Source organism: Pseudophryne corroboree, chromosome 2, assembly GCF_028390025.1.
Source record: "Pseudophryne corroboree isolate aPseCor3 chromosome 2, aPseCor3.hap2, whole genome shotgun sequence".
NCBI classification, from domain to species: domain Eukaryota; kingdom Metazoa; phylum Chordata; class Amphibia; order Anura; family Myobatrachidae; genus Pseudophryne; species Pseudophryne corroboree.
The window spans coordinates 42,599,855-42,624,995 of NC_086445.1; the positions used below are offsets into that span (position 1 = coordinate 42,599,855).

A 25,141-nucleotide genomic window follows, 5' to 3' on the forward strand; every position below is an offset into this window, starting at 1 on the left:
ATAAGCTCTAATGGGCCAAAGACTGCTCTGAATGAATACATTTTTCTCAGTAATATGATGGTGCTATATGTAACTAGTACTAACAATAATGCATGCAAGGGTGCACTAATATTTCAGGTGTAAGAATGTCTGAAAGGGTTACAAACTAACTGTTACCCAAACCTACCAGGATGCTGCTTCCATTCTGTGACTAATATTAGTTGGATCAAATCTCGCGGGTGATTGGTCGGTAGGAGTACTGAAACTTTTTGTCAGTTTATAACACTGTGGGGCAGATGTATTAAGCCTGGAGAAGTGATAAAGGCTCCAGCCAGTCAGCTCCTGTCATTTTTCAAAACCAGCCTGTAACTTGGCAGTCAGCAGCTGATTGGTTGGTGCGTTATCACCTTCCACTTTATCACTTTTCCAGGCTTAATACATTTGCCCCTGTGTGACCACAAAGCAGTAACGTCGCATATTCTGCGTCTTTATATTTAAAAGCACATTTATATTTAAAGAGGAATATCAAGGGTAATGGGCTTACTTAGCCTCTGGCAAAAAAAGAAGAAAAAAATGCTGTTGTGATGCTGTTTGCATTCTTTGGGCATTATACAGTGTAAAGTGCAAAATAATATTTAGCAACTATAGAAACTCCGGCATGCAAATGACAGAGGAAACTGCAATAATTAGCGTACTGAGCATCTCTGTGCAATCACTTCAAAAAGTATGGCAGTGCTCCTCATATACCTACACTGACAAAAAAAAGCCGTAATAAGCAAAAGTAAACAGTAGAAAAAAAGGGTACGTGTCACTTTTACTTGTGACGTATTGTTACAAGACTTCGTAAACTCTCTTTTGTTGTTAGGATGGTTCAAACTGAGAAATGCATTAGCAACCCCACTGCAATCCGTAGTAACCAATCAGGTGTTTACTTTAGTCTGACTTGCGCTTGAAGAATGAAAGATGATTTCTGATTGGCTGGTATATCTAAAAGTATATTGGTGTTTCTCGTTGCACTAATTTACTGTTAAGGTCTTGGACACAATGAGCTGTCATAGACACAGGGGGAGAGTGATCAAATATTGGAGAGAGAAAGTGGAGAGATATTAAGAACCAACCAATCAGCTTCTAAGTGTCATTTTACAGGCTGCACTAGAAACATAACAGTAGCTGATTGGCTGGTACTTTATATCTCTCCAGGGTTTGATTGAACTCCCCCACAGCCACATGAATAATGACATTGATATAGTTGCATATGAAGGACGGAGGGACATATGATTTGTATAAATATCTGGCTGACCTGTACGAGGAGCCCGCTCCACCTTCCTCTTTGATCTGCATATTGAGAATATCTGCTGCATCCCTTAGCCTCAGCCCATCCATAGACCAACGTGACGATGGAGACTTCTCCCTGGCTTTCTTCCCTTGGGCATGGTTAGCGGTGGACTCTATGCCGGCCGCATGGCAAAATGACACAGAACTCTTTACTTTCGGCACCACTAACTCAGCAGAATCCACTTTAGTTGGCTCCTCGGGCCTCTTTTCTGGTAAGGCTACTGGTGTGGTCTTTCTTTTGGCCTCACTGGAGGCTGTTGGGGCAGTCGGGCCCGGCGAGGGCTTTGGAATCCACGGATGGTCCCCACGGCGAGGGATGGGCCAAGCTTTGTAATCTTTCTGGTACTGTGTCTCCCGCTGAAGAGGAGCCTCGGTTGGCTGGTAATCATTTTTGGGTTTGCAGCTTGCCTCCGGCTTTACCTTCCAGGCCTTGTAATCCTGACGCATGACTGAGCCCGTTGGCTCTTTGCTATGGCCGGGCCCGGGCTGTTGGGGCAAGTCTCTGGTGGGCCCGGCATGGCCTGCGTGATCTACTTGGGCCGGCTGTGCCTCGATGGCAGCCGAAATCGGATGGGCTTGCGGCTGTTGAAAGTGGGCATAGTGGTGTTGCTGACCTCCTTCTGTGACCTCAGAGTACTTGGAGAAAACCAGCGGGACCGCGATGTCGCCCTTATCTAGCTGGTTCCAGAAACGGGCTATGCAGCACGCCCTGGTGATACAGGGCCATGCCATGCTCTCCACCCTGGCAGCTGAGCGGAACCCCTGACTAATTAAGTAAACGGTGTTGCCGTAACGAGGAAGCCTCACTCCTCCCCTCCTCCCACCTTGAACGTTCAAGAAATAGTAACAGTATACTCTGGCGTAAACTGCAGTCCTGGTGTCTTAGTTCTAGCAAATGGAGAACCCCCAGTTTCTTTCCAAGCAGAAGGCAGGTTGTCTTCTTCACATCTGGTACGACAACTCCTGGACCACTGCTTGCTCTAAGTCATGTTGCAGCGATAGCCTCTTCTCCTGCGTCCTTCCCCTGGCTGTGGACCCCTCTGTGCAGGAGAAGCCCACTCAGTTATGCGTGGAATAAAGAAACCTAATGCGTCCTCTCCTGTGGCCAGACATGGAACAGTTTCCGCAAGTGTCTCCCTATGTCATGATGCACAGGGAGAATAGATGGATCTTTGTGGGTTACCCTTCCACACCTACTGCCTGAGTGCATCAGATGTTTTGCTGTGCCGCCTGTCACTATCAGAAGGCAATATCGGGAAACATCTCTGCAGGAAGTGGCCCCACCTACCCTGCTGCCTGCATCCCCAGATGATGCTGCTGATGATGATGATGATGAGAAGATGGGGAGGGAAGGAGGAGGAGAGATGTTGGGGAGAGAGATGGCTCCTCCGTCAGCACGTTGCGTATGAGATGAATGGATGGGAAAGCTGGTGTGCTGCTGCTGCTATCTGTTAACTATTCATTGCCCATAGGGTCAAACAGAGCCCAGATGGATATAATTACACCAGGCTCACTCTCCCTTAGCAGTGGGTCTTCAGCTGGTTATCTCTGGGTGAATGGTTCCTAGTTTGCATTATTTAGTCTGCAAGCCCTCCTTTGTGCTTGATGCCAGACATTCTCCTATTAGCTATCCTCTTTGTATATGCAATGGCTTACATACACATATAATAATAATTCCTCAGATTTATAACCTACTTGAATTTGTACTACTTTATCGTATAATCTTGAGTGGGGAATTTTATACTTTGTATTGCAATGAAAACAATTTAAACGCACATTTAAAGATAATTTAAAAAAAACAATGTTCATGCACTATATTTATACACGATTATGTTACACATACAGTAAGTCAGGGGTCAGGGAACTTTTTTACCTTTTACCCCAAAAATATATTTAGATACTCTGACGTTACCCGCTTGATTTGAAAGGAAGGAAATCATATATTATTGTGCATATATACTGTTTATCACTGCTTATATGGCATTTCTGAGATACTGTATATATATATATATATATATATATATATACAATTATTTGTATATGTGTCTATATATATAAATATATATATTTTTTGGCAATGAATGGGTTAATTAATACTTTCTCCCCAAAATACCAGAATTAATGTATGAAAGATGGATGATGGGGAGGAACACAACTTTTAGGAGACAGAGGGTCACATTCTCCCCTCAGTAATGTCAGTGGGAATTTCCCACTGTTATTTGGTGCCACTGTCTTATCCTGCGGAACTCCGTCAGCGGTCAGCCACAGAACACTTTAAGTTCTGTGCGTGGGTTGGCGGGCCGCAGGTGGGAAAACAGCGTAGGGCGGGCGTGAGGGAGCACGGTGTGACGTCAGCACATCACACCGTGGCCAGGAACACAGGACAGGGCAGCCAGGAGCACAGCGCAGGGTGGGCAGGAGGGAGCGCGGTGTGACGTCAGCACATCACACCATGGCCAGGAACACAGCACAGGGCGGCCAGGAGCACAGCGCACGGTGGGCAGGAGGGAGCACGGTGTGACGTCAGCACATCACACCATGGCCAGGAACACAGCACAGGGTGGCCAGGAGCACGGCGCACGGTGGGCAGGAGGGAGCGCGGTGTGACGTCAGCACATCACATCATGGCCAGGAACACAGCACAGGGCGGCCAGGAGCACAGCGCACGGTGGGCAGGAGGGAGCACGGTGTTACGTCAGCACATCACACCATGGCCAGGAACACAGCACAGGGCGGCCAGGAGCACAGCGCACAGTGGGCAGGAGGGAGCGCGGTGTGACGTCAGCACATCACATCATGGCCAGGGACACAGCACAGAGCGGCCAGGAGCACAGCGCACGGTGGGCAGGAGGAAGCGCGGTGTGACGTCAGCACATCACACCATGGCCAGGGACACAGCACAGGGCGGCCAGGAGCACAGCGCACGGTGGGCAGGAGGGAGCACGGTGTGACGTCAGCACGTCACACCATGGCTAGGAACACAGCACAGGGCAGCCAGGAGCACAGCGCACGGTGGGCAGGAGGGAGCGCGGTGTGACGTCAGCACATCACACCATGGCCAGGAACACAGCACAGGGCATCCAGGAGCACAGCGCACGGTGGGCAGTAGGGAGCACGGTGTGACGTCAGCACATCACACCATGGCCAGGAACACAGGACTGGCTGGCCAGGAGCACAGCGCACGGTGGGCAGGAGGGAGCACGGTGTGACGTCAGCACATCACACCATGGCCAGGAACACAGGACTGGGTGGCCAGGAGCACAGCGCACGGTGGGCAGGAGGGAGCGCGGTGTGACGTCAGCACATCACACCATGGCCAGGGACACAGCACAGGGCAGCCAGGAGCACAGCGCACGGTGGGCAGTAGGGAGCACGGTGTGACGTCAGCACATCACACCATGGCCAGGGACACAGCACAGGGCATCCAGGAGCACCGCCACGGTGGGCAGGAGGGAGCGCGGTGTGACGTCAGCACATCACACCATGGCCAGGGACACAGCACAGGGCAGCCAGGAGCACAGCGCACGGTGGGCAGTAGGGAGCACGGTGTGACGTCAGCACATCACACCATGGCCAGGGACACAGCACAGGGCAGCCAGGAGCACAGCGCACGGTGGGCAGTAGGGAGCACGGTGTGACGTCAGCACATCACACCATGGCCAGGGACACAGCACAGGGCATCCAGGAGCACCGCCACGGTGGGCAGGAGGGAGCGCGGTGTGACGTCAGCACATCACACCATGGCCAGGGACACAGCACAGGGCAGCCAGGAGCACAGCGCACGGTGGGCAGTAGGGAGCACGGTGTGACGTCAGCACATCACACCATGGCCAGGGACACAGCACAGGGCATCCAGGAGCACAGTGCACGGTGGGCAGTAGGGAGCACGGTGTGACGTCAGCACATCACACCATGGCCAGGGACACAGCACAGGGCAGCCAGGAGCACAGCGCACGGTGGGCAGTAGGGAGCACGGTGTGATGTCAGCACATCACACCATGGCCAGGGACACAGCACAGGGCATCCAGGAGCACCGCCACGGTGGGCAGGAGGGAGCGCGGTGTGACGTCAGCACATCACACCATGGCCAGGGACACAGCACAGGGCAGCCAGGAGCACAACGCACGGTGGGCAGTAGGGAGCACGGTGTGACGTCAGCACATCACACCATGGCCAGGGACACAGCACAGGGCATCCAGGAGCACAGCGCACGGTGGGCAGTAGGGAGCACGGTGTGACGTCAGCACATCACACCATGGCCAGGGACACAGCACAGGGCAGCCAGGAGCACAGCGCACGGTGGGCAGTAGGGAGCACGGTGTGACGTCAGCACATCACACCATGGCCAGGGACACAGCACAGGGCATCCAGGAGCACAGCGCACGGTGGGCAGCAGGGAGCACGGTGTGACGTCAGCACATCACACCATGGCCAGGGACACAGCACAGGGCAGCCAGGAGCACAGCGCACGGTGGGCAGTAGGGAGCACGGTGTGACGTCAGCACATCACACCATGGCCAGGGACACAGCACAGGGCATCCAGGAGCACCGCCACGGTGGGCAGGAGGGAGCGCGGTGTGACGTCAGCACATCACACCATGGTCAGGGACACAGCACAGGGCAGCCAGGAGCACAGCGCACGGTGGGCAGTAGGGAGCACGGTGTGACGTCAGCACATCACACCATGGCCAGGGACACAGCACAGGGCAGCCAGGAGCACAGCGCACGGTGGGCAGTAGGGAGCACGGTGTGACGTCAGCACATCACACCATGGCCAGGGACACAGCACAGGGCAGCCAGGAGCACAGCGCACGGTGGGCAGGAGGGAGCGCGGTGTGACGTCAGCACATCACACCATGGCCAGGGACACAGCACAGGGCATCCAGGAGCACCGCCACGGTTGGCAGGAGGGAGCGCGGTGTGACGTCAGCACGTCACATCGCGAGTCGGCTGGCGCTGGATGGGGCTGTATCTTGGCAGGGCGACCGTCCATTACTCCCAGGAATTTCATTTTTACCCCATTTGGGGTAATTTACCCCTGTTCCCTGATCACTGCAGTAAGTGTTCTAAAAGTGTTTAAAGGTTCGCTTACCAAAACTGAAGATATAAAATGACTTAAAAAGCTGCAAAATTACCTTTATTGTGTCACAATCCAGCAAATTGCCTGTAATGCTTCTGCACAGGCCCAAAGCAAAAGGTGTAACGGGGGATGCACCAATATATACTGTAGAGGATGCACCAGAATACTGTATACTGAGGATGCACCATTATATGGATGATAAACTGGTATATAGAGGATGAATCAATATTATGGTGATGAACCAGTATATAGAGGATGACCAGTATGTGGAGGGGTAACCAGTATATACACCATGCACTCAGATAGATACATTGGTGTACAGTAATGTATGCTGCACCTTCATATTTTAAGGGGAAGATGTACCATGCCTTCTAAAGAGGAGACGTTGCCCATAGCAACCAGATTCTATTTCTCGTTTGCCAAGTGCATTCTATTGTAGAAGCTGATTGGTTCAACTTTTCCACCTGTCCTCTTTAGAAGGTTTGATAAATCTACTCCTAAGTCTGTAATAAGTGCAATGGTGTGCAGCAATTGCTGGCGTGCAGTATTCACCATCATCTAGACTTATCACAGCATAGCACATACGTACAGTATACAGTATAATGCTGTCTCTCTGTTGCTGTCCAGCAAATGTGGTTCTGAAATACATGACGTTTCCATACAGCATAGAGGAACACGTGTCCTCAAGTGGAAGGGTTCCAGTGTATAGATAGACAATGTCTAGATAGACAGTTGACCCCATACGGTCGACATGCCATAAGTCGACATGTTCAAAATGGCGACGTGAAAATGGTCGACACAAATGGTCGACAATTTTTCCTCAAAACTTTTGCTTCATTTACCATCCACGTGGACTACGATTGGGCATAGTAAGCTGTGGCGAGATCAGCGGTAGTGTAGGAGCCACCTTGCCCGAATCCTGGTGAGCGCAGTGAGCCCGCGAGGGTCTATGTTTGCACTGATTGTAGTCACAGACTGTGAAATGGACAAATTTTTTGAGAAAAACATCAAGAAATCTTGTGTCGGCCTTTTTGGTGTCGGCCATGTACATGTCGACCGTTTGTACCTGGTGACCTTAGACACAGTTGACCTTTTGACCCTCTCCACCTATTGCACATCGATCATATGGGGTCGAGATATTGACTGTCTATTTTCTGTAGATCTATTTTACCATACCCAAAGTGGAGAGAGATAAAGTACCAACCAATCCCTCTCCACTTTACTAAATTTACCCGCCTGTGAGAAAGTTGACCCCTGACAATGCTAAATTCCCTTGTCGTATAAACAACCCTTTATGAAGCTAAGAACACTGTACGCTGTTTACTTAAGAAGTACCGTAATGGTACGCTAGTTGCGTAACGATCGCTCAGCCGTAGGCGAGACGCTCAAGCGTCACGTTCGCTCACGGCCCAGCGATCACAGGACACGTTATTGGTTATGTCTAGGGGAATGATTCGCTGTAGCGTAGCTTACGCTCGAGACCACGAGGAGGTCACCAGCGATGCAGACGCTCACAACACTATACCTTTATGTTAAAACCTTATACCAGAGAAATACACTGAATACCTTAATGTGAGTACAGGGTGTAAGTGCAACCTTGTGTAACCTGACTACCTACAAAGCTGCTTGAGCGTCACCGACGCTCAAGTGAACACTTAACACTATAGGAAATACACAGATGCTGGTTTAGGTTCCAAAGCCTATTGACTGTATTATATCTAATATACTTGTAAAAGGGGATAACAGTACAAATGATACACTACAATATAACAGAGACTTCCTAACCACAGAACTAAAATACAAAAAGACAATACTACTCTGACCTAAATGCAATACAATACAATGCTATAATACTATGAGAGATATAAGAGAAAAGAGGAGAGAGAGAGATAGAGAGAGAGAGAGAGAGATTGGCTCACAGAAAGACAATGATTACGGAGAGAAACTTACGCACAAAGGGTATGATCGCCTGCGCCTCGATATCCAGCTCCCGGCTATCAGCAGATAACCGTTGATGAGAGAGTGAGAGCTGGATGTGGTCGGCCTGCCTATTTATGCCCCACACACAATGCAATCTCCTGGTCCTACAATCCCATTGTCCATTGGCCGAAGGAATTCGGCCCTGTATCATAACAAAAGGTCATAGGGTGATTCATACAGGTGGGCTGTGACGATTTCCAACAGCTCAGGTGGGTGGGAAACTGGGTTTCCCGCCGCATACCTGAGTATGTGTAAATAATAGAAATGGACATAAACTTCTTATGTCCATAACTATTCGCACGAGCGATTAATACGCTCCAAACCAACACCGGAATATTGCTAATTAAATACTCTTCCGATGGGTACCAAACACTGCTGTATGATTCCTGTTAGACCCTTTGTACGATATAAAGAGGGATTCCTCAGCTCTGGGACATTGTATTTTAACCAAACTTTCAGAATCCATCGAAGGGACCATGATCTATAAACTACATTAATTGTGAACATTTGTAACGAATGAGTCGCACGCTACGACTACATAAACTCTACCGTAAATACGCATACCGCGCCTGCGAGTGCACGTTATTGCGGGTATGCGCATCCACGGGAGAGCGCACGCACGCGCAGCGCGGACCAGTGTGCGGTGCAAATATGGCAACGTGCATTGAGACATTTTTCTGACTTTGACAGTCCACCCTTTGGCAGTCAATAATAACTGCCACAAAACATTTAAGGAGAAAAATGTAAGTCAGGGGTTAATTGATTTCCATGGTTGGGTAGGGGAGGAGAGAGGAGAAGGTGTGAAGAGGGTATGACCTAGTGAGATAGCAGAAGCATGTGTGTATGAATCCATGTTTGGGGGGTCATGTATCATCGTGCCGTACGTGTTGTAAATCAAGCTTCGAGGTATTGCGAAGTATACATTTGAATTCCTTCTTATCCTGTGGTACAGGTCTGTGGATGGGCTGTCAAACTTTACCGAGCTCATTTCGGCTGTGGTTGTAACAAAATGGGGATGCACATTTTAGTTGATGATACATGAATGGGGGAGGTATGTGGTTGCTGATATCTGTGCCTGTATTCCCTATCGTCTATGTGTGTCGTTACCTGAGGGTTGTAGAGATGAAGATAAAGAACACTTACGAAAAATGCAATGATATTCTATGTCAGGGAAATGTACATCTGTCGTCGAAGTTGTTTTCGGTATCTGTTGAGAGTCGTCTTCTTTGCGCTGTATTGCTCCTTAGGCATGAGCAAATAGCTTTGTCTGAGCCATCAGATTTACAAAAATGTTGGGCTAGCGTGAGTTTAAAAATACTAGGGAAACTGGGGATCCATGGCAAAGTTCATCAAGTGTCCATATTTAAAGTTGTCAAATCTTCTTCTTTGGTGCTGGTCTGTTGTCTGTATACATCTCGTCTCGTCAGCTTCCTCGTCCAAGGGGGTCTTTGTATCTGGGAGAAAAGCAGAAAAACAGGTGAAAGAAACGGACCGTATAATCGCATTTTCATCACATTCTGGTTTCTATCATTGGGTCATAAATCAAATCCAGGTTAATTACAGTTTCCTCACTCCTCAAGCTCATCACTTTTGTACTTTGTTTGCACCTCATTAAAGCCTGCCCGCATCTAAATATCAATCCAATCGATATAACGACACCCAAGATACATAGTAGAAACTTTCCAACATCCATTATGACTCCTTGAGCCCAGTCTCCTAAACCGGAGAACCAATTTCGCGGGTTCAACCATGACACCCAACCAGTCAGCTCATTACCTACAGCAGCAAGGGTGAGATTGTGTTTTCGACGAAATTCCCACTTCAATTGGAGAATATCGTCCATCTTTTGGTCTATGACCTCTACCGGATCCTCGGTGCTATTCGTGATATACGTGCAACACTTCATGCCGTACTGTGTTGCTAATGTAACACAATATCCGCCTGTTACTGCTGTAAGATAATTAAGAACCATCCTATGCTGAACTAGTTCTGTTTTGTAAGCTTGAAGTTCTCTTCCAGTGTATCTAAACGTGTCATCATACATTTCAGTGATATTATCTAACAAATTGGCGAGTGCGGAAATGTATCTATAATTCATCACTCCCCGAGCGGTACGAGTGAAATCTAACGCTACCAGAACCTGAATCCCGGTGGATTCATGGATAAGATCAGAGGCCGGATGCTCTAACCTTTCTGACAGTTGTCTTTTAACTCGGTGCTCGTAATGAGTGTGAGTATAAGGAGCTTGGGCACCACGGTGTATGTCCTTCATTTTGTCATGTGTAACAGTCATCACTTCAGGCAATACTTTTCCAATATAACACAATCCTTCAGAGTTTGGGGCAAGCCACTTGTACGCCTTTCTCCCGCATATGAAATATGCATCATCGGGGAGAACATATGGGACGGAGAAGGACATGACCATGTTACAAACCTTCCAGGTGAAATCTCCTGACCCTAATTCTTCCATCTGCCTAATGCACGTATCGGTTTGTACGATATGTGCACAGTATCCTGGTGATACCTCTCCAACTCTAGTAATCCTATTTCCTAAGGTATATCGATACCGGAAAGATTTTCCTCTACTGGCTATGTGGCGTACGAGCTCTGTATCTGTAGGCATTCTATCTGCTCTGTGTGAAAAGGTCATGGTGTGGTTACTCCATGACACTTCCCAATTTCCCGGTTTTCTAGGATTGGAGATGTTAAAACATAAGAGGGACCTATCCACATGGTATTGGTGGAGCTTCAAACTAGGAGGGCTGGAGATGTTAAACCTCCGGTCCACCGGTCTCCCACCACTTAGCTCAAGTACCTCCCCTAACGTTAAAGGAAATGGTACTAGCCCTGATTTGCTGTGACCCTGAGGTACTTGAGAGCATACCCAACAATCTGTTTGGTTTAACACGTTACCCACTAGAGAGTGATAGTCACTCAATGGATGCCGGTCCATATGGATATTAAAACTGGATTGGCATTTCTTTGTTACAGAGCCTACAGATACAACTTTCTTTTTGAACTAACATTCCTTCACAGTTGTTTACAAATAACATGGTTGTTAGATCGTGCCCGGTACTCGCCTTTGCTTGGTGATTGGGTTGCTATTGGAAATTTACACCTCCGTCTCAGTCATCAGGACCTTTCTGGATCCTTTCTCCACCTCACTGGTACTCTCACCGAAACAGACTGCTCTGGTCAACATCATGGTTAACGGGAAAATCCATGTCACAGTCTCTTGGGGCAAGTCCATCTTACAGGAGGAGAAAAGAAGAAATTTGTAAAGGGGGTATAAGAAAATCAGTTTGAGGGGGAGAGAACTCGTTACGATAATAAGTTCTCTCGTTTTGTTGTTCTTTTTGTTCTGCTGTCCTCTCAAAAGGTGCTGTCTCTTCAGTCTTCCGAATGAACCTTCTGGTGATGTAATCTTTCTTCCTAACTAGCGATCTTTCTGTGTGGAGCAAAAATCTGGCATTACCATTGGTTAACACTTAGGGGTGACATACCATCTTTAAATCATGGAAACATGAGTGAGGAGAGAGAGAAAATAAAAAAACAAAAGAGATAGAGAACAATTCATGTGCATATATACATTACATAACCCGACAATAACCACCAATAAGAGAAGAGAAACAAAGCATTTTTAAACGTTGTCAACATTAAGAAAACATTGTCAGACTATTAGGCTGTCATATCTATGTGTCTACTGGTCTCCTTGAGCAGTCCCTCCCCACCAGCACCTGCATTACTCCACTGTCTGTATCTGGCCAGAAATACATTGTGGCGGAGGTCATGCTGGGGTTTGGTAGACTTCTGCAAGGACCAAGTGGATATGCAATGTGTGAATTCTTACCACTACTAGTCAGAGATGGGGATAGAGAGAGGGAGAGAAAAACATTTTTCACAAATACATTTACAACTTTTCACCTGGTCATTCCTGTGTCTTTAGTGAATGACCTCCCATTTCATTAACCGTTACTTCAGGCTTGCCTCCATTCCTAATAATCACCTTTCCTGCCTATGTGATCCTTGATTATAATGGTGTGTATTGTAATTTTGCTCATTTCTTGGTCTAGGGGGTCTAACTTTATGTGTGTTGTTGCAGTTACTGGCATAATGCCCTTCTCTTTTACAATGGTAACAAATCCTGGGCTCCCTCCACGTGTCAATGACCTGAGGTTTTGGTTGATTTGATGCCTCCTCAAACGCTCGGATGCTCATCATCATCAATCGTTTCCCCTGTACTTCCCTGGTTCCTTGGATACCATGATTATGTCGTTGTCTTTCTCTTGATCTACAATCTCTTGCAATGTGTCCCTTTTTATGACAATGGTAACAGACTACCATATCTGGGTTTCTCGCAGGGGTGTGGGGCTTTTGTTGGGGTGGTCTTGTGGTTTGGGCCTGTATATTTGCTGCCATTAACTTATCTCTTTGTGACTCTCTGTACCTGGTGATATTCTGGTCATGATTAATGACGGCCTCTCTTAGTGCGGCCACCGAGATATCTCTCCAGTTTGGGTTGGTGGTCTGTACCCTTGTTTTTAATTCATCCTTTAAACCATTCATTAATACCTTAACCGCTATTCCTTTATGTTGTGCATTTGTCTTGATGTCTGCGATCCCAGTGTTCCTAGCCATTATTTGCAGTGCTCGATTGAAATAATTAGAAACATTTTCCTTTTCGTTTTGCCTTATGGAGAAAATTTCACTCCACTTGACAGTGGTTGGGAAATATATTCCTAACTGTCGGTTAATCTGCCTAATACATTCCTGATTGTGTTCCTCCATACAGGGTACCTCCATGTTTAATTTACAATCAGCAATGAATTTTTCAGGGTCAACCCTGGAGGGCAAACATGCCCTCAGCACTGTCCGCCACTCTTTGTTGGTGGGTTCTGTGGCGTTTCCTAGTTCTTTAATAAACCTTTGGCATTTGGCTAGATTTTTCCCAGGATCAGGAAATTCGGACATAATTGATCTCAATTCGGTCCGGGACAAGAGACAGCGCATTGCACTGTCCTTGACGGGAATGATTCCCTGATCGTCAGTCTTCCCATTGGGGACTGAGATCACCCTGGCCAGATCGAGCTCAGCTACATCATCTTGTGTTGGTCTTACAATATGGGGTACATCTGTTTGTGCGTGATATGAAACATTGTACGTACCTGTGGACACGACCTCACCTGACCCTCTGTTAGGGGGTTCGATTATTGCCTTTACCAATTTGGTCGTGTCCACCTGGATGTCTTGTAGGATGGCTTCTGGAAGAGGTGCCGACATCGTTCTGGGCTCACTTTCTTGTTTGTATTCCTGAGGGAGGTTTGACATGGGGTGCAGCTTGCACAGGTTAATAGTTGTACATTCAACAGTATTACAATAATCATGGTTACATTTATTACACTTATCCTTATAATCTATATTACAGTTGCTAAGAGCGTTTTTATTGTTCCACTTTTGTGCTTTTCTCTCCGCAATCAACTCCTCTCCTGCTGCCATGTCTCTCCCCTCAAGATAAGAGTCAGAAAAGTCAATAGACTCTTTTTGTAATTCACTTTCCTGTTGCCATAACTGTAAATATTCATAATGTTTATTTTGTCTCTTCGTTGGTTCAACGAGACTTATCCTCCTCCTTAAATTTTGTAACACTACTGGACTGAAGCTACCTATTCTTGGGAATTTGTCCCTGTCTTGTACAGTCATTCTCTCCCATTCATCACATAAAACTTCAGCGTGATTTCCATATTTTGCCGACCCGATGGATCGGTTCTCTGAATCAACCCGAACCGAGGTTGATCGCCCCCTACCTGAACAAATGGCCCCCATAATCTGCAGGCGTTGCCTATTCCTCCTTGAATATCAAGGCTTTCAGCGAACCCTTACAAACAAACCAAGATGTCCTTGGGCAGGCCGGCGGTGGTGGTTTATCAAGTACCCCACTTACTTCTCGCCCACGTTGGCCTGTGCTGCAATCACTGTAGCCAGAGCTGCTGTACCCAACTTAGGGCCCCTGTGAACCTTTATTTACTGGGGCGTGCTGGACCTACCAGTCCCCAGTAAGTATCGGTTGTTGGATAGTTCCCGAGTGACCAGCGAACTTCCCTTCCAAAAATAAAAAATTACACAAATCACGTCAGAATGTACAAATAGCGTTTGTGACCACTTTACTCTAATGGTATTAGGTCAGATTACTAACTACTGCACACAATTACGTGCGGTCCAATCGTTCAGTACACGAGCACTACTTGTCATGTACTGAAAGATCAATGGAATCTATGTTTCCGGCTGCGATTCCTTCAGCCAGAGCTTGTATGGCCTATATGGGTTCTGCACCAACACCCCAGGCGTTGTGCCACTGGACTTTTATAGCGGACCTCTTTGTTAACCTCCTGGTCTGTTATGACCTCCTGGTCTTGTTACCTTATGACCTCCTGGTCTTGTTATGACCTCCTGGTATGGTCCGCTATACTCTAATGCTCAAATATTATTTAACCAGGGATGCCTCCCTAGCCACCGTATATGTCACTTACACGTATGTCCCTTGACGAGTACCCGGCTTTCCTTTTGGTTCCACCTTAAAGTTATATAAACTTTTGTATACAAAACACACTCACTCAACACATGTACACTTTTGTTTCTATATCTATTTCTGCGCAGAAATTTGTCTTTAGCCCAACAGTGTTACCAATTAGGAGCAGGATCTGTTAAACTAAATTTCCGATTTTCCAAAAATAGATTTGCGTTATTTACCGCTTCGCGTTATCTACCGCTGTGCGTTACTTATCGCCTTGCGCTAATTATCGCTTTGCGCTAATTCAACTTTTTTCGTGACTTGAGCTACGTGAGCGTAACCGGACGCTACGTTGCGTAATGTACGCTGCGTGCGTCTGCCTTTTGGATTGCGTACGCTAGTCTTTGTTAGCGACACGTGTACGCAATGCAAAGGATCCACCGTAACACAATATATTTTTATCAATGTAAATGATCCCTGATCATCTACCGCAATCCACACTGACTGCCTTGTATCTCAGACAAACCGTGTGTTTGTTCTATACTTTAACTATTACCTCTACTATGAAATAACAGCAAATCTCTTTTTAGCACTTTCTATCAACTATAAAATTGGCAAACAGGAATAGTGATATACGAAAATGAAACAGAAATGCAGATATATGCGTGCGTACGCAAGACAAAAGAAAAAAATAAACAGTTTTAAAAAGACACAAGCGTTTTGTTCTTACTTCCGGTTACCGGGTTCCTTCAGCACTCTTTATCTAAGCGAAGCAGACGCTTATCCCGCCAGCACTATGAGACAATCTCCCACCCTTTGCTGGGGGATAATGTCTGCTGATCTACCTAGTGCAGATGTGAGAAGTATAGGACGAGTCCCCAATTGACAATGCTAAATTCCCTTGTCGTATAAACAACCCTTTATGAAGCTAAGAACACTGTACGCTGTTTACTTAAGAAGTACCGTAATGGTACGCTAGTTGCGTAACGATCGCTCAGCCGTAGGCGAGACGCTCAAGCGTCACGTTCGCTCACGGCCCAGCGATCACAGGACACGTTATTGGTTATGTCTAGGGGAATGATTCGCTGTAGCGTAGCTTACGCTCGAGACCACGAGGAGGTCACCAGCGATGCAGACGCTCACAACACTATACCTTTATGTTAAAACCTTATACCAGAGAAATACACTGAATACCTTAATGTGAGTACAGGGTGTAAGTGCAACCTTGTGTAACCTGACTACCTACAAAGCTGCTTGAGCGTCACCGACGCTCAAGTGAACACTTAACACTATAGGAAATACACAGATGCTGGTTTAGGTTCCAAAGCCTATTGACTGTATTATATCTAATATACTTGTAAAAGGGGATAACAGTACAAATGATACACTACAATATAACAGAGACTTCCTAACCACAGAACTAAAATACAAAAAGACAATACTACTCTGACCTAAATGCAATACAATACAATGCTATAATACTATGAGAGATATAAGAGAAAAGAGGAGAGAGAGAGATAGAGAGAGAGAGAGAGATTGGCTCACAGAAAGACAATGATTACGGAGAGAAACTTACGCACAAAGGGTATGATCGCCTGCGCCTCGATATCCAGCTCCCGGCTATCAGCAGATAACCGTTGATGAGAGAGTGAGAGCTGGATGTGGTCGGCCTGCCTATTTATGCCCCACACACAATGCAATCTCCTGGTCCTACAATCCCATTGTCCATTGGCCGAAGGAATTCGGCCCTGTATCATAACAAAAGGTCATAGGGTGATTCATACAGGTGGGCTGTGACGATTTCCAACAGCTCAGGTGGGTGGGAAACTGGGTTTCCCGCCGCATACCTGAGTATGTGTAAATAATAGAAATGGACATAAACTTCTTATGTCCATAACTATTCGCACGAGCGATTAATACGCTCCAAACCAACACCGGAATATTGCTAATTAAATACTCTTCCGATGGGTACCAAACACTGCTGTATGATTCCTGTTAGACCCTTTGTACGATATAAAGAGGGATTCCTCAGCTCTGGGACATTGTATTTTAACCAAACTTTCAGAATCCATCGAAGGGACCATGATCTATAAACTACATTAATTGTGAACATTTGTAACGAATGAGTCGCACGCTACGACTACATAAACTCTACCGTAAATACGCATACCGCGCCTGCGAGTGCACGTTATTGCGGGTATGCGCATCCACGGGAGAGCGCACGCACGCGCAGCGCGGACCAGTGTGCGGTGCAAATATGGCAACGTGCATTGAGACATTTTTCTGACTTTGACACCCCCATCATGCGCCGCAAAATATGAAAGCTGTCGCCATTTTTCCTTTTGATGACGGCGAGGTGGGGCCCGGGGGCCAAAGAACATGAAATATGATTAGCCGGCTTGCAATGAGTGACATGCCAGTCAGAGTTTCCTGTGACATGCAGGAAGGAGTTACAGGAACGGGTGTCATCGTTACTGTGATATTTTATGTAGAAAGGACAATGTGTTCAGAACATTATTGATGCAGGTTTTCCATTGTAATTGTAGTTCTGTACAATTGAGTTATTTCTAGGGCTTTGAAACAAAAATCAAGTAACTTAATTTAGCACTTAACAGGCCATCTGCTGGTCTCCCATAGAATGCCAGTGTCCTGGGAGAGAGAGAGATTGCTGAGTCACTGCAGGCAGCTCAGGCTTACTTACGGTTATTTATGTAGAGGGCCCCCCGAGATATACTTCATCAGGCCCAGGAGATAGAGAGGGGGCGTGGCCACATTCAGCAGGCAATGTCACCCCCCCTCCTATGTGACCTCCTACACAGGTGGCCTAGGCCCCGCCGGGACCCTTGAATAAGATGAAACGCGGGTAATTAGTAACCTCCCCCATCTCGGTGGTCCCTGTTTATATAGCGCTCACAAATTATGCAGCTCATCGCAGAGAGTCTATCAGTCATTCACGTCAGTCCCTGTCCCAGTGGGGCTTACATTCTATGGGCCTAATTCAGACCTGATCGCTGCTGTGCGAATTTGTAGAGTCTCCACCCAGACAGAGTGAAAATCCTCCCCGTGCAAGTCTGCGTACGCCGTGCGAAAAGCTCTGCAAACGCCGGCCAACTGCAAATCCGTTCGCAACTCACTCACCATGGAATGATTTCTCCAGTGTGTGCAGTGTGTGTGTAGCCCAGGACTTACTCCTACAGTGCGATATAATCAGGCTGATCGGGGCCGGAGCTGACGTCACACACCCTCCCTGAAAACGCTTCGGAACGCCTGCGTTTTATCCTGACACGCCCAGATAATGGCCAGTTACCACCCCCAAACGTCTTCTTCCTGTCAATCAACCTGCATTCGTCTAGCGATCAAAAAGATGCAGATTTCTTTCGCAGTTCGGCCTCACGCCTGCGCATTACGATTCGTATACATGCGCAGTCGTTCGATAATCGTCCGCCTCGAGAATTCGCACTGCAGAGATCAGGTCTGAATTAATCCCTATGTCTCCTGCCACATGGACACACAATTAACCTATCAGTATGTTCTCCAAAACATGTGGAGGACGTACAGTCTCCACACAGATAGGGCCCCTAGTTAGAACCTACTCTCATGAACACAGGACTGTAGACCAGCAATGCTAACCACTGTGCCTTTTGGTGGGCCTTGGTAAGCACAATAAGCTGACATTATTGATGACTGTAGACTGGACAGAGTATTCAGTATATTAGGGCAAACTACAACTCATAGGGGTAAATCTGATGAGGTGCGAGTTAGCTTGTGCGAACCGCGATTTGCCATTTTTACGGCAAATTTGCATGTCTTCTTTCAGAGGAAATTTGCAGTTATTATTTTGTGCACGCCTCCCTGAGGGTGTGAAAACCTTTATTTTAAGGTAAAACTGTTAGGACTTGCTTCAGAACCCCTCGGGCACCCCCCTAATGACTAGGCACTTGGAGGTTTAATTGGGCCAATAGTTCCATTAGGGTAAAAAAAATAAATGTATTAAAAATAAACTTTTTCGTTAGATTATGCACCCCAAATGTATTTCTCTTTTTTTATTAACAATTTATTGAATTGGTCACAACACAATACCGTGAACAAAAGATAATTACCAGTGATGCAATCACAAATATCAGCATAAGAAACAGTGGGGCAGATGTATTAAGCCTGGAGAAGGCATATAAGGAAGTGATAAACCAGTGATATGTGCAAGCTGATAATGCACCAGCCAATCAGCTCATAACTGTTAATTTACATATTGGAGCTGATTGGCTGGTGCATTATCACCTTGCACATATCACTGGTTTATCACTTCCTTATGCCTTCTCTAGGTTAATACATCTGCCCCAGTAATACTATATTGGTAACTGATAGTGAACCATTTTTAACAGAAGTGAGGGACGAGGAAGAGTTCCTCAACTGAACCAGTCATAGAACCGGTATAAGCTGAAAGAGAAAGAAAAAAGAAAGTAGAAAAAAGAGAGAGAGAAAAAGATAGTATCCTTGGGGCAGGACCTCGGAGGGGGAGAGGGCGTAACAATAACTTATACCAGGTCTGGGCAGTTTCAGAAAAAAGGAGATTGAACATTCTGGGAAGCCATCCATGGACCCCACACTCTGCCAAATGTAGAGGCGGAGTGATTAATTAAGCTTGTCATGTACTCCATTTTATGAATGTGCCATATTGGAGAGAAAGTACTGTTTGCAATGATTGTGCAGTGGGTTTCTTCCAATCTACAGCTATTTGGTATGTTGTAGCTGAAATGATGTGCCGAATCAGTTTATTTTGATGCCTATTTAGTTCCGGGAAACCCAATGGGAGTAGTACAAATTTAGGGTCGAGGGGGACGGAGATCTCAAAGATCTGTGAAATAAGGGGGTGATTCCGAGTTGTTCGCTCGCTAGCTGCTTTTAGCAGCATTGCACACGCTAAGCCGCCGCCTACTGGGAGTGTATCTTAGCATAGCAGAATTGCGAACGAAAGATTAGCAGAATTGCGAATAGAAATTTCTTAGCAGTTTCTGAGTAGCTCAAGACCTACTCACAAATAGCGTTCAGTTCAGTCAGTTTTGTTCCTGGTTTGACGTCACAAACACACCCAGCGTTCGGCCAGACGCTCCCCCGTTTCTCCAGACACTCCCGCGTTTTTCCTAGAAACGCCTGCGTTTTTCCGCACACTCTCAGAAAACGGCCAGTTTCCGCACAGAAACACCCACTTCCTGTCAATCACACTACGATCACCAGAACGATGAAAAAACTTCGTTACGACATGAGTAAAATACCAAACTTTTGAGCTAATTTACTTGGCGCAGGCGTGCTGCGTACATTGCGCATGCGCAGTTTGCGACTAATCGCTCCGTAGCGGAAAAAATTAACGAACGAACAACTCGGAATGACCCCCTAAGAGCGATGATTTCTTTCCAAAGTGCAGTTAGTTTCGGACAGGACCACCATACGTGACAGTCCCTCCAGCATCTATCTGAGGTATTCGGGTACATAGCACTTAAACGGGAGGGCACATAGTACCACCTATACAGAATTTTATAGGTATTTTCTTTTACCTTGACACAAATTGAGCTGGAGGTCGCATTTCCCCAAATCTCCTCCCATTCTTCAGGACTCCCAAATGTATTTCAAATATGTGTTTAAAAAAAATATATTGCTTTTTATAAACTTCTTGATATTTTTTGGAAAAATTTAAAGTCACTTCAAAATACCCTAAAAGCACCTTTTTTTCTACTTTTTTTGCATTTTACATTTAATTCCTTTGTAATTCAAAGGAAATTCGTAAACATTTTATATTATTTAACTTTTTTTTTTCAAATACAGAAATCGGCCATTTGACACCTTTACAGAGCGTCCAGTACTTTCCTTATGCCCACTAACAGCCTTCTATATGATTCTGCTAATGAAGTTACTTTTTGGGGGTCGCCCCACTTTTTCATGCGTTTGGTAAAAAATTTGCTCACAGCCAGTATTTTTAATGAGCATTTCTAATTGGTTTAGCGAATTATAGGGTGCGTGCATTCATGCAAAGTCTGCGATTTTTATGAAACAAACTGTCATTCACAGAATTGCACCTAATTGGATTGACACCGTTGCATGCTCAGTCAGTAACCAGAAGGGTGGGAGTTATCCTGTAGCTTGCACTGCCTTAGGCTGCCAACACCCAGTTTTCAGGCTGTAAACCAGAACTACTGTACAGTAGGTAACCTGCAGCTTTCCAGCTTATGTAAAACTACCAGTTCTTGAATGCTTGTAGTTCCGCAATAATCGGAGAGACCAACATGTTGCCCAAACTTGGTGAACAGAATCAGAATCCTATGTCTGGGGCTTAGTTATTATTTTAAGCCTGTACAAAGCAGTGTCTTGAGTTGAAAGCCATTCCTTAATAAAAGACCAGCCTGCTTCTAAATGAAAGACCGGTAATCAAAAAACACATTCCTCATGCCAGTGGTTCCCAAACTTTCTTGACTCACGGCGCCCTAAAGTATCAGCAGTTTTTTCACGGCACCCCTAGGATAAATGTACTGTATTGTTACATTTGGAAATAAATATTAATTTAAGTAAACTGTGCCTACCTGTCATCCTGAGGGAGGTGGTGTACAACTGTGCACCACCGACCTGCCATGTGGTGGTGCACAGTTGTGCTTCTGATTGTCCACATGTTTTATGATTGGCAGCCGCTAGCACTGGTTTTACCTATCACAAGTTTTAATAATTTGATTTAATCATGGATCATCAACCCGAGGCAGCCCTGCAAGAGCTACACGGCACCCCAGGATGCCTAGGCACACAGTTTGGGAACCACTGCCTTATAATATACAAGTGCACTCATCCGCCATTCTGAATGTTGGCCTAGACAGCATGTCAAATGGTGATATTTGCAATGTCGAAAACTCACATATTGTCGACACTGCCAGAATATTGAGTTGGCATGTCGACAGTGTACTTTCCCACTGACTTCCTAACTAACCCTGACACAGCCTAACCCTATCCCTAACCACAGCCTAACCCTATCCCTGACCACAGCCTAACCCTGACCACAGCCTAACCGTATCCCTAACCACAGCCTAACCCTATCCCTAACCACAGCCTAACCCTATCCCTAACCACAGCCTAACCCTATCCCTGACCACAGCCTAACCCTATCCCTGACCACAGCCTAACCCTATCCCTGACCACAGCCTAACCCTATCCCTAACCACAGACTTACCCTATCCCTAACCACAGCCTATCCCTAACCACAGCCTAACCCTATCCCTAACCACAGCCTAACCCTATCCCTAACCACAGCCTATCCCTAACCCTATCCCTAACCACAGCCTAACCCTATCCCTAACCACAGCCTAACCCTATCCCTAAACACAGCCTAACCCTATCCATAACCACAGCCTAACCCTATCCCTAACCACAGCCTAACCCTATCCCTGATCATAGCCTAACCCTATCCCTGACCATAGCCTAACCCTATCCCTAACAACAGCCTAACCCTTTCCCTAACCACAGCCTAACCCTATCCCTGACTACAGCCTAACCCTATCCCTAACCACAGCCTAACCCTATCCCTAACCACAGCCTAACCCTATCCCTGACCACAGCCTAACCCTATCGCTGACCACAGCTAAACCCTATCCCTGACCACAGCCTAACCCTATCCCTAACCACAGCCTAACCCTATCCCTGACCACAGCCTAACCCTATCCCTGACCACAGCCTAACTCTATCCCTAAACACAGCCTAACCCTATCCCTGACCACAGCCTAACCCTATCCCTGACCACAGCCTAACCCTATCCCTGACCACAGCCTAACCCTATCCCTGACCACAGCCTAACCCTATACCTGACCACAGCCTAACCCTATCCCTGACCACAGCCTAACCCTATCCCTAACCACAGCCTAACCCTATCCCTGACCACAGCCTAACCCTATCCCTGACCACAGCCTAACCCTATCCCTGACCACAGCCTAACCCTATCCCTAACCACAGCCTAACCCTATCCCTAACCACAGCCTAACCCTATCCCTGACCACAGCCAAACTCTGACAATAATCTTAAAATCGGCTTTCGACATTCTGTCTGTTGACATTCACAATGCAGACATTATCACCGTGTCAGCATGTTATTTGTGAATGTTGACACTAACATTCTGACATATGTACATGCAGTCAGTGGCGGCACTGTAAATGTTGACATGCTGAATGTTGACCCCGGGAGCCATGCTAAAAGCATCTCAGGGCTGCAAACGCCTCTGCTTGATTGACAGGCGGTTGCGGGGTGGGAGGGGGCGTGCCAACGGTGTTAGAACGACATTGGCGAAGCGCGGTCCGGACAACGCAGGCGTGTCCGGACTGTTGGGGGGGGGGGGGGCGTGGCCGCTGCGACCCGGGACACAGAGAGTAGCGACTTGCCAGCGTGCAGGAGCTGTGCTGGAAGGGAGCTACTTGCCAGGTGCAAAAGTGTTGGGGGGGGGGGGACTAGCCCTGTGCTGGGCGTCCCCCCACATGTCTGAGTTCATGATCATAGATGTGCTAAGTTTAACACATCTACGATCAGAGATCAGATCTGAATTAGGCCCCAGTACAGCTGTGTTTAACTAGATTGGCCTGGATTTGGCAGATCATGTGTTCAGAGATCAGTACAAATTCAGTTGGATTGATTTTGATGGAAAAAGATGGAACGTTTAGTGCTGTAGATAAAATAAATATATGCTGTTACATCTGACAGTGAGCCCGGCCGCCCAACGCCAATCGGATCTGTGGCAATCAGTCATCTAGAGATCACACCGTGTGCGGTCATCCCATCTGCTCCAAATGACGTAACACAGGGACGTTGCTTTAGTGCACTCTTAAGTAGAGATGAGCGGGTTCGGTTTCTCTGAATCCGAACCCGCCAGAACTTCATGTTTTTTTTCACGGGTCCGAGCGACTCGGATCTTCCCGCCTTGCTCGGTTAACCCGAGCGCGCCCGAACGTCATCATGACGCTGTCGGATTCTCGCGAGGCTCGGATTCTATCGCGAGACTCGGATTCTATATAAGGAGCCGCGCGTCGCCGCCATTTTCACACGTGCATTGAGATTGATAGGGAGAGGACGTGGCTGGCGTCCTCTCCGTTTAGAATTAGAATAGATTAGAGAGACACTTGATTTACTAATTTTGGGGAGCATTAGGAGTACTCAGTAGTGTACAGTGCAGAGTTTTGCTGATAGTGACCAGTGACCACCACTTTTATTTATAATCCGTTCTCTGCCTGAAAAAAGCGATACACAGCACACAGTGACTCAGTCACATACCATATCTGTGTGCACTGCTCAGGCTCAGGCCAGTGTGCTGCATCATCTATATATATTATATATCTGTCTGACTGCTCAGCTCACACAGCTTATAATTGTGGGGGAGACTGGGGAGCACTACTGCAGTGCCAGTTATAGGTTATAGCAGGAGCCAGGAGTACATAATATTATATTAAAATTAAACAGTGCACACTTTTGCTGCAGGAGTGCCACTGCCAGTGTGACTAGTGACCAGTGACCTGACCACCAGTATATAATATTAGTAGTATACTATCTCTTTATCAACCAGTCTATATTAGCAGCAGACACAGTACAGTGCGGTAGTTCACGGCTGTGGCTACCTCTGTGTCGGCACTCGGCAGCCCGTCCATAATTGTATATACCAGTGACCTAACCGTGTTTTTTTTTTCTTTCTTTATACATACTTACTAGTTACGAGTATACTATCTCTTTATCAACCAGTCTATATATTAGCAGCAGACACAGTACAGTGCGGTAGTTCACGGCTGTGGCTACCTCTGTGTCGGCACTCGGCAGCCCGTCCATAATTGTATATACCACCTAACCGTGGTTTTTTTTTCTTTCTTTATACATACATACTAGTTACGAGTATACTATCTCTTTATCAACCAGTCTATATATTAGCAGCAGACACAGTACAGTGCGGTAGTTCACGGCTGTGGCTACCTCTGTGTCGGCACTCGGCAGCCCGTCCATAATTGTATATACCACCTAACCGTGGTTTTTTTTTCTTTCTTTATACATACATACTAGTTACGAGTATACTATCTCTTTATCAACCAGTCTATATATTAGCAGCAGACACAGTACAGTGCGGTAGTTCACGGCTGTGGCTACCTCTGTGTCGGCACTCGGCAGCCCGTCCATAATTGTATATACCACCTAACCGTGGTTTTTTTTTCTTTCTTTATACATACATACTAGTTACGAGTATACTATCTCTTTATCAACCA

The 25,141-nt window shown here is 46.7% G+C and overlaps 1 protein-coding gene across 2 annotated transcripts in view; it reads right to left on the reverse strand.

Annotated features, from left to right (window-relative positions):
• The window catches only part of MAP6 (microtubule associated protein 6), a 215,669-nt gene extending 213,015 nt beyond the window's left edge, over positions 1–2,654 (reverse strand). The window contains exon 1 of one of the 2 annotated variants that reach the window (XM_063951234.1): positions 1,280–2,654. In XM_063951234.1, the coding sequence (XP_063807304.1) occupies positions 1,280–2,046 (767 nt within the window). In that variant the 5' untranslated portion in view covers positions 2,047–2,654. The remainder of the gene's footprint in view (positions 1–1,279) is intronic. The other variant, XM_063951236.1, reaches the window with a different exon arrangement.
• Positions 2,655–25,141: the final 22,487 nt, after the last annotated feature.